At 23.7% G+C, this 10,755-nt stretch overlaps 1 protein-coding gene across 1 annotated transcript in view; it reads right to left on the reverse strand.

Annotated features, from left to right (window-relative positions):
- Positions 1 to 1,286: 1,286 nt before the first annotated feature.
- The window catches only part of LOC117171203 (armadillo repeat-containing protein gudu), a 28,781-nt gene continuing 19,312 nt past the window's right edge, over positions 1,287 to 10,755 (reverse strand). Inside the window, exons 7-10 of the mRNA XM_033358284.1 lie at positions 10,292 to 10,696; positions 6,993 to 7,214; positions 3,440 to 3,555; positions 1,287 to 1,360 (exon numbers count right to left, since the gene is read on the reverse strand). Of these exons, the coding sequence (XP_033214175.1) occupies positions 1,327 to 1,360; positions 3,440 to 3,555; positions 6,993 to 7,214; positions 10,292 to 10,696 (777 nt within the window). The 3' untranslated portion in view covers positions 1,287 to 1,326. The remainder of the gene's footprint in view (positions 1,361 to 3,439; positions 3,556 to 6,992; positions 7,215 to 10,291; positions 10,697 to 10,755) is intronic.

Below are 10,755 nucleotides of genomic sequence, written 5' to 3' on the forward strand. Positions count from 1 at the left end.
TTAATTTAATTTAATTTAATTTCCGTTTAAAAATTTTAGGAAAAATATGATGGGCTTAAAATATATGACTTTTTGACAACCCAGTGGGCACAAAATTTGGCGACGTCTTTGCGACATCGTTACGACATCTTTACGACGACATCTTTACGACGATATCCTAAAGACATCGTTAGATCATACGACATATTTTCGATATCGTAAAGATGCCTTAACGACATGGACATAGGAAGTCGTAAAGTTGTCGTAAAGCTGTCGTAAAGATGTCGTAAACCTGTCGTAAAGATGTCGTAACTATGTCGTAAAGACGTCGCCAAATTTTGTGCTCACTGGAAATTGGGAAAAATTTAAGAATTTTTTATAAATTTTCGAAAAACTTTCAATGTTTAAAAATATTGTTAACCTATTTAAAATTCCCATGATTTCTAAATATATTTTAAACTAACTCGAATTATTTCTAAAATAGTATTAAAAATCTTTCGAATTCATTTTTGACAAATTCGGAAATCTTTTGAAATGTTTTCTAATTTAATAAATATTGTCTTTGAATTAGTTTTTGATTATAAAAAAATACTTTCAATATACCTAAAAAATCGTAAAAAATTGTTTTATTACCTTGAAACCTTTCAAATTCTTTAAAAAAATACTTTTGTTTGAATGCGTTTGAAATTATTTGTTACTCTTGAAATGTTTTAAAAACTTATAAATATCTTAAAATTATTCAAATTTTTCCTAAAATATTTTAAAAATTCTGCACAATTAAAAAAAATTACCTTCAAATCTTCCAAATTCTTTTTTGACAATTTTGGAAATCTTTTGGAATGTTCTAAAATGTTTTTAAATATTCTCTTAAAACAATAAATAAAAAAACTTTTAAATTTCTCAAAAAAGCTGAAGAAACTCCATCTCTGGAAACCTTTAAAAATCCTTAAAAAGCTTCTAAATTTATTATTTTAAATTTTCAAAAATCTGAATTTTGTTTTAAATAAAATTATTTTCGTATCCCTTCAGACCTTCTAATTACTTTTAAACTTATTGGATTTTTTTCTGAGATAATATAATCTTGCAAAATCTTTTTAAATCTTTAACATTTTTTTCTTTAAATTAATTTTTCAAAAATAATAATATTAATAATTTATGTTTTTCTTGGAATCTTAAGACAAAAACTTTATTATCTTGAAACTTTCAAAATCTTCAAAAAGAAAAATAGTATTTTAATTTCATATCAAACAATAGAAGGAGTACTATACTCAATTTCTTACTACTTTTATTTTTTAAATCTGTGTACATAGATACATATTTTAATTGCAGATGATGATTTTTTTGTAATTATTGAAGAAAATCTGCTTCCTGTAGTGTATTGCTGAAAACAGAATATTACGATAATGTTTTTAATAAAAAATTTTAATTATTAAATTACAATAAATATTTTCAATAATTATTTTGGATCCTTTTTCAAGCCGTAGAAAATTATCGAAAAATCAGTATAGCAATAAATAATTTAACAATATTAAAAGAATTATTGCAATGTGTAGAAATACTGGCTCGATGCGAATAACTGCGATACAAAATTCCAAAATTTTGGACATATTTTTGGCTTGAAAATTTGTTCCAAAGTTGAATTTGATTAAATTGTTGAAAAATCATTTCTTTAGTTGAAAATTAATAGTTTAAGTTGATAATTCATCATTTTAGTTTAAAATTAGTTTGTTTTTTGTTTAGTTGAAAATTGATATTTTCTGGTTGAAAATTCTACTCTTTTATAGAAAATTCGTTTCTTAAATTCAAAATTATTTTTTAATGACAAATTAACTATTCTATTTTTTGTTGAAAATTGGTCATTTTTGGTAGAAAATTCATGTGCTATGTTAAAAATTTGTCTTTTTTGGTTGAAAATTTATGTAACTTGTTGAAAATTCTTCTTTTTCGTAAAAAATTAATTTTTTTCGTTAACAATGCAACTGTTTAGTTAGAAGCTCATCTGTTTTAGTTGAAAATTCAAGTGGTTTGTTAAAAATTTATCGTTATTGGTTAAATGATACTGTTTTTTATTTTTAATTTAAATGCTTTTTGGTTAAAGTATAAAATATTACACTTTTTCTTCATAATTTAAAATTTAATGTTGAAAATTAATTGTTTCAACTAAAAATTTAAATATTTGGTTGAAAATTTATTTAATTTTTTCAAAATTTGCCCATTTAAGAAGATATTAATTTTCTTTGTTAAAATTTTATCTTTTTTGTTAAAAATGAAACTTTCGGTGGAAAATTAAGTTTTTGTTGTTGGGAATTGAACTATTTTATTAAAAATTCGAATTTTTTTATTCAATTTATTCATTAAAGTTTCTCTACTTTCTGCAATAATTCATATAATATTTCAGTATAATCGCATACAAATTATTGAAAATATTGCCCATACTAGCCATTTTTTGAAAAAAATTCAGGTTTTTTTATGTAATGGACTTTAAACTCTAAAAACAAAGATGACAAAAAAAATTCCAAGGAAAAATTTTACCTTTCCTTATTAACTAAAAGAAACTTTATAAAATTTCGTCAAAAAACTTGTTTTGTAAGATTTCTGCCACTTTTTTTGATATTTTTAAAAATCAGTAGGCATTTATAATTTTACTTAATAGTGAACTTTATAAAAAATATAAATCACGATTTTCGAATGTTAAAAACTTTAATCAGGCATTTTTTTTGTTCACCAAAATTCCACAAAAGATTAATTTAAAAAAAAATGAAGAGCTTCTTTTCAATTAAGGGTGAAAATTTCTTTTACAAAAATGGCGAAAAAATATAACCATTTTTACAGTAAAATAAAAATAAATACAATGAATAACAAAAAAAATTGCAGATATTTTTGGAGATCGAAAAATACAACTTTTGAGATGCAAAAATGTTAAATTCTTGTACATATTTTTGCAAAATAATAAAACTGCAACGAAATACAAAAATATGCAACAATGTATCAAAAAATGCAAGACAGTACTATTTATTGTAGGGATGCAAACCAAATTTTTTTTGTAAAAATTTACTGTAGTAAAAATAGAAAATTATTAAAACCACTGTAGTTAAGTAATTATTAATTGATTTTCATGAGAATTTTGTAAAAAAATATTTATTAAATTTTTCACGAAGTTCTCTGGCAAATAAAACTTAAAATGCCCACTGCTGTTTGAAAATAAAAAATAAATTTTTTACTTTTTCCATACTTTTCAAATTTTTTTCGAGAATGGTTTTTTCAATACAAAAATTAATCATTCAAAAATATACATTTAAAACATATTTTAAATTTTCATTTAAACAATTTTGTAATATAACTAATAACTTTGAAGTAAATGAAGAAAAACTGGATTTTTTCAGATTTTCTGGGCTATTTTAGCTCAATTTATACATTTTTGGAAAAAAATTTATATAAAGAAAAAAAATTATCAACATACATTTCTTTGTAGTGGAATTTCTCAGCGGAGATGGCCAATTTTCGGATATGTCGAATTGTGGTGGCTGCTGCTATTTGAACTTCAGGATCTTCTGAACCAACCAAACGAAGAACGTGCTACAAAAAAATAATTTTTAAAAATAAATGATAAATTATAAATTACAGAGTACATGAATTTTTAAATCAATAGTTAAATTTACAACAAAAAAATCAGCATTTTTTAACAGAAATAGACCACTTTTAAACTAAATAGTACATTCTTTAACCAAAAAGATGAATACTAAACTTTAATTTAACAAAATTTAATTTTCTACAAGAAAAAAAAACAATTTTCAAACAAAAAAACTTGAATCGTCAGCCAAAACAGAAAATTCTATGAAAAAGATGAATTTTTAACTAAAAAATAATTTTTTAAATAAAAAACGATATTTGAACAAAAAAAATTAATCATCAACTAAAACAGAAATTTTTAAACAATTAGTTAAACTTTTGATCAAAAAGATGAATTTTCAACTAAAAAAGTTCAATTTTAATTTTAAAGTATATAATTTGAACTGAAAATGGAAAAAATTAATTTTGTTCAACCGAAAAAAAGGGTTTTAAACAAAATAGTTCAATCCTCAACCAAAAAGACGAATTTTTAACCAAATATTTGGATTTAAAACCAAAAATAAATCATAATTTTTTATTCGAAACAGTTTAATCAAAAAAGGACATTTTTCTAACCAAATCATGAATTTTTAAACAAATAGTAGAATTTTCGACAAAAAAATCATAATTTGTAAAAACACAGTTTAATTCTGCCAGAAAAGACAATTTCTACAAAAAAGTTGAATGTTCATCTTGAAAAGAACAATTTTTAATAAAAAATGGAATATTTAACTTTGCAGACAAAAAAAAATAATTATAAAGAAATGAATTGTTAAACATAATACTTGAATCTAGAATCAAAACAGCAAAATTTGTAATCGAATAGTCAAATCTTTAATCGAGAGAAATAAGTTACAAAGAAAAAGCGAAGTTTTCAAACAAAAAATGAATTTTTAACAAACAAAAAAAATGAATTTCCAGTTGTATTGAATAGATTTCCAAAGAAAAAAGCGAGATTTAAATAAAATTGTTGACTCTACATCAAAAACAGATGAACTTTTAAACAAAATAGTTGACTTTTTGTTTCTAACAATTAATTTACTATTAAACAAATTTTTTTAACAATATAGATCAATTTTGTGCTAAAAAAAAAGATCAATTTTAATTTGAAACCAGAGAAAAGGAGTTTTCAAAAAAATAGAAGAATTTTCAAGTAAAAATGACTAGTTAAATTTTTAATGAAAAAAATTTAATTTAAACAAAATATTTAAATCCTTATTAAAAAAAGCTGAATTTTTAACCAAATAGTTGACTTTTTAAACAAATATAGTTATATTTTTAAATAAGAGAAATAAATTATTACGAAAAAGACGATTTTTCAACTAAATAGATTAATTTTCTACTAAAAATAGAAATTGATTTCTAATTGAAAATATAAATCTTCAACCAAAAATAAGATGAATTTTTAACCAAATAGTTGACTTTTCAACTAAAAAGATTTAACCAAAAAGATTAGTTCCCTGTCAAATAAAATGAATTTTAAAAAATGCATGGATTTTCAACTAAAAAAGATAAATTTTCAATTTAAAATATCAATTTTCAAACGAATAGAAATTGGATAGAATTTCAGTTAAAAAATTAATTCTTAACCAAAAAAAAAAAACAATTTTTAAAAGAAAAAAACTTGAATCGTCAACCAAAACAGAGGAATTTTTAACCAAATAGTTAAACCTTCAATAAAAATGACGAATTTTCAACCAAAAAATATCAGTTTGAAATTTAAAAAATATAATTTGAACCAAAAATAGAATAATTAATTTTTCAGCTAAAAAAAATTATTTTCGATCGAAAAAAAGATTTTTAAATGAAATAGTTGAATCCATAAACAAGAAAATAAATTTTTAACCAAATAATTAAATTGTTAACTAAAATAAGCCATAAAATTTCTTTAGAAACAGTTTACTTAAATAAAAAATACGAATTTCGCAACAAAATTGTTGAATTTTCAATTAAAAATTTAAAATTTTAACTTTATATATTTATATATATATTATATATATATATTATGTACTTAACTTTTTGTTTAAGAAACTAATTGTCAAACAAAAACAAACGAATTGTTACAAAATAATTTAATATAAAATGAAGTAGTTAAATTTCTAGTTAAAAAATAGTAATTTTTAACAAAAAGAATAGAGATTTAATCAAGGTAGTTGAATCTTCATCCAAAATAGATGAGTTTTTAATCAAATAATTGAATTTTCAACCAAAAATACAATTATTTAAACAAAAAGATTAAGTTACTATAAAATAAAAAAAATTTAACAAAATAAACAAATTCTTAACTAACAAAGATAAATTCGCAATTAAAAATATGAAATTCAACCAAAAATTAATTAGTTACATTTTTAGTTTAAAAAAAATGTTATCACAAATAGTTGACTTTTCAACAAAAAGGTGAATATGAAAACAAATTTTTGTCAAATAAAAAGAGTTTTCGAAAAATACATGAATTATTAACTAAAAAAGATCAATAATTAATTTAAAATATCAATTTTTAACAAAAAATGAAGTAGAAAAATTTTAAGCTAAAAAAATTAATCTCGTACAAAAAAAAAGTTGTAACAAAATACTTGAATCGTCAATAAAAAAGAGGAATTTTTAACTAAATAGTTGAACTTTAAATCAAAAAATAAATTTTTAACTAAAAAACATCAATTAAAAAAAAAAATAAAAAATTTAAATTTGTAGTTGAAAAATTTATTTTTAACCGAAAAAGCGCTTTGAACTAAATGGTTAAATTCTTGACAAAAATTTAAAAAAATTTAATTTTTAACAAAAAAGAGAGATTTTCTACCAAAATGATTCTTTTTCAATCAAAAAAATGAAATATTTAAACAAATAGTGGAATTTTCAACTAAGTAAGATCAATTTTCAACAGAAAATGGGATATTTTTATTTTTCGAATAAAAAAATTTATTTGCCACAAAAGAAAGATATTTCAACAAAATAGTTCAATTTTCAGACGAAGAAATAAATCTTTATTTAAGAAAATAATTAATTTTCAACAAAGGAGTTTAATATTCTCTTCAATATGCATAATAGTTAATAATAATATAAATAATATTCATAACAGTTTAATTCAACCAATAAGACGAATTTTTAACAAAATTTTTGAAGTTCAATTATAAAAGATCAATATAAAATTAAAAATATCGATTTTCAAATAAAAATATAAATTTTCAACAAAAAATAGAATCTTTAACTTTGCCATAAAAAAAATTAATTTTCAAACCGAAAACAGATAAATTTTTAACTAATGGTGAAATTAAAGTAAATTATAAATACATGATAAAAAATAAAATACACACAAGAGAATAATTGAAATTTTTTTCAAAAAGTCTTTAAATATTTAGCTTATTTTTTAGAAATGAAAAAATGATTTTAAAAAGCAATAAAATTACCTTAACAACCCCACACGTGTGCATGGTGATACAATTTAAAGGCTCCTTGCTTAAGTGATAAAAAGCAATGCAAACTCCCTTCAAAACATTTTTGTTTTTGCTCGATAAATAATTAACCAGCGGTGCTACAGCATTTAGTTTTCCAAATTCGTGATTGTTCTGTCCCCATTCACAACAGAATGCAATTGCCAGAGTTAAATTTGCACGTAGATTCTCATCCTCCTATTAAAAATATCAATAATATTAATGAAAATTATATAAAAATATAGAAATAAGAGGTACCATGCTCAGGGACCGAACCCTGAACCTCGAACATGAAGTCCAAGCGTCTAAGTGCCTGAGCTACATTGGCTCAATAAAAGAAAATTCGCTGTTTTTTGATAATAACAATAATAAATTAGAAATACACTCTGATTTTGAATCAGTAAAAAATAATTTATTTTATTTCAATTTTGACTGATTCAGATAATGCGAAATTCCTGGCTGACAAATAATTCAAAAGTAATTGTTTGAGTTAGTCAATTTGACCCACTGATGAAATCAGCCATTATGAAAGATCCAATCTGTAATTTTTCTGATGAAATCGTTTATTTAGAATAATCTACTCAGTATCTTTCACAAATTTAAATAGCACTTTTAAATTATCCAAATTGTAACATTCACTGATTAAATAATTTATTTGTAATATTTTGATCAGTAGCTTTCACTTTTTAAATCATTCATTTTTATTGATCTAATCCATAACATTATTTGAGAAAAAAGTCACTTATGGTTATATATCATACAATATTTAAATTATTAATGAAAAAAAAGTTTTTGAATATTATTTTTAAACTGTATTATTCATATAATATATAAAAATAAATTTTTAATTATTTTGTTACTAGACTGAAAAATCAGTAATCTGAACTGACAGAACAGTAATTTAAATAGACAAATAAGTCACTTATATTGACTGAAAATCAGTCATTTCAAGTGACTGATGATTCATTCGGCTGAATTATTGATTTTTTAGTCAAAGCAGGCCATTTACTGAAAATTAGTCATAGCTAAAATGAGTAATTTAAAAGTAGAGACTACTGATTTTTCAGTCAAAACATGCTATTGACAGAAAATAAGTCATTTCAAGTGACTGATTTAGTAAGAAATGTTTACTAATTCATCTGTTAAAGCGTATACGTAACTGTATTTTGTCAGTCTAAATTACTAATTTTTTAGTCAAAGCTTGCTATAGGCTGGAAATCAGTAATTAAAAGTGACTTATTGTTTCAGCAAACAATATTGACTGATTAATATATTAAAATTATTGTTCAGTAATTCCAAATTACTGATTTTTCAGTGCAATATTGACTGATTAATATGTTCAGACGACTGTTTTGTCAGCGGGAATTACTGATTTTTTAGTCAAGGCATGCTATTCAAAGAAAATCAGTCGTTTCAAGTAACTTATTTAGTAAGAAATATTGACTAACTGATGTGTTAAAACGAGTATTTCGTCAGTCTAAATTACTGGTTTTTCAGTCAAAGTATGACTGAAAATCAATCATTTGAAGAGACTGATTGATTTAGCAAAGCAATATTGGCTGATTAATCTGTTGAAATTGTTTTTCATTAAGTACAAATTACTGATTTTTCAATCGAAGCATGCTATTGACTAAAAAGCAGTCATTTCAAGTGACTGATTAATTCAATAAGTAATATTGACTGATTGATATGTTTAGACGACTGTTTTGTCAGCTGAGATTACTGAGTTTGCAGTTAAGGCATGCCATTCAAACAAAATCAGTCGTTTCAAGTAACTGATTCAGTAAGAAATATTGACTAATTCATCCGTTAAAACGAGTATTTGTCAGTCGAAATTACTTATTTTTCAGTAAAAGTATGCTATAGGATGTAATTTAAATATTTGTAGTGAATCATTGATTCAGCAAGCAATATTGACTGATTAATCTGTTTAAATTACTGTTCTGTGAGTTCAAATTACTGATTTTTCAATCAAAGCATGCTATTGATAGAAAATCAGTAATTTCAAGTGACTGATTTAGTAAGAAATATTGACTGATTCATCTGTTAAAACGACTGTTTTGTCAGTTGAAATGAATGGTTTTTGGTTTTGGATTTTTAGGAAGTAAGTAAACGATATTGTCATTTTACGAAAACATTATGTTTGTTATAAACAAGTTTTATAAAAAAATGCGCGGTTTGAGCAATTTTTAAGGTTTTCTGTTACTTTTTTTAACGTAGTTTGTTAGGCTTGAAGGTGATATTTGATTAAACTATATTCCTATTTCATGACATATAAACAAATGCCCAGTTTGAACAATTTTTCAGTGTTTGAGGTAATTTTTGTCTAAAACGTATTTTTCACCCACTTATGCTTTAGTATATTATATTTTTATTAAATAACCGTGATTGTTATTAAAATATTTATAAATAAATGCACAGTTTGAGCAATTTTTAAGAATTTCAAGTCCTTTTTTGTTAAACATGCATTATTTTGCTAGGCAATATTAAATTAATACACTTCGGTGTTATTATATTGCTCAAACTGTGCATTTGTTTATAAGATTTGTTAATAAAAATCACGATTATAAAATGAAGATCGATTTAAATTCAAACGAAGCGCATTTGTTAAAAAAAATTAAGTCACAATAATAAAAATAGTTTTACTTTTTTTAATGTTTGTGTTTGTGCTTCATTCGAGAATGTGTATTTAATTAATAGGATATCCTAAAATTATGGCCTTTTAAGAATGTATAATAGCTTTTTAACTTGAAAAAAAATTTTGAAATCGATTCAAAATCGTAGCCGGAATAGTATTTTGAACATTTTTTCGTCATTTTTCCCCATTGTGCATCTGTCTGGCCTATTTGAGTTTTTATTTTGCTTGAATAATGCAATTTTATTCATTCTATTTAAGCTAGGGCTTTAAGACCCTGTTCTCAGTTACATTACAAATAAAAAATTAATAAGATTGCATGCCCTTAATTTAATCAGTTTAATTTTAACTGATTCAAATACAGAGACTAGAATAGACAATTAGTTAGGAAAGGTAAATTAAAGTAACAGTTCTGACTGAAATATTCATTTAAAACAAGCTTCAAAACGTAAAGAGATTCACATCCACGTCACCATTTGATATAGTAGAAACAAGAAATGACCTGCCACAAAACGTCATGCATAGTCGCGTTCGTAGTTCAAATCCGGACAGAGGTAGATTTTTTTCTCATTTCTCAAACAATAATAGACCGATAATTAACACTATTTAATATTTAAAATAAGAAATATATATAAATTACAGTATTGACAAGGTCTGCCAGTTTTTTGACAACACCATGGTCAGTCAAAATTCCAAGATTTTCGGGATCGGTGGCAATTGCAGCAATCGTCGCACAAACGGCACTGAGAACTTGAGTATTGTCACTTTCGAGAAGACTAACTGTGAGTTCCAATCCTCCTACAAAAGCTCGAACCATCTCTGGTGAATCTTTGGCGAATTTTATACAAGGAACCAGGGCATAGCAAGCGTTTCTCTTAATGACATCGCTGGGATGTTTTAACAATGACCAAACTAGACGAACTCCATCCAGAATGTGCTCTGGGTCATTGATGATATCCATGCATTCTTCACTCTCAGCGCATTCTTTGATCACCAGTGGCAAATTTTCCAAAAGGGGCTCGTAAGTTGCGCTCAAAAGGCGAATCTGTAATTCGGTTTTGCTGAAAAAATATACCACAATGCAACTAGAATACTTTCCCTCTC

The sequence above is a fragment of the Belonocnema kinseyi genome, chromosome 4 (assembly GCF_010883055.1).
Source record: "Belonocnema kinseyi isolate 2016_QV_RU_SX_M_011 chromosome 4, B_treatae_v1, whole genome shotgun sequence".
Classification (NCBI taxonomy): Eukaryota; Metazoa; Arthropoda; class Insecta; order Hymenoptera; family Cynipidae; genus Belonocnema; species Belonocnema kinseyi.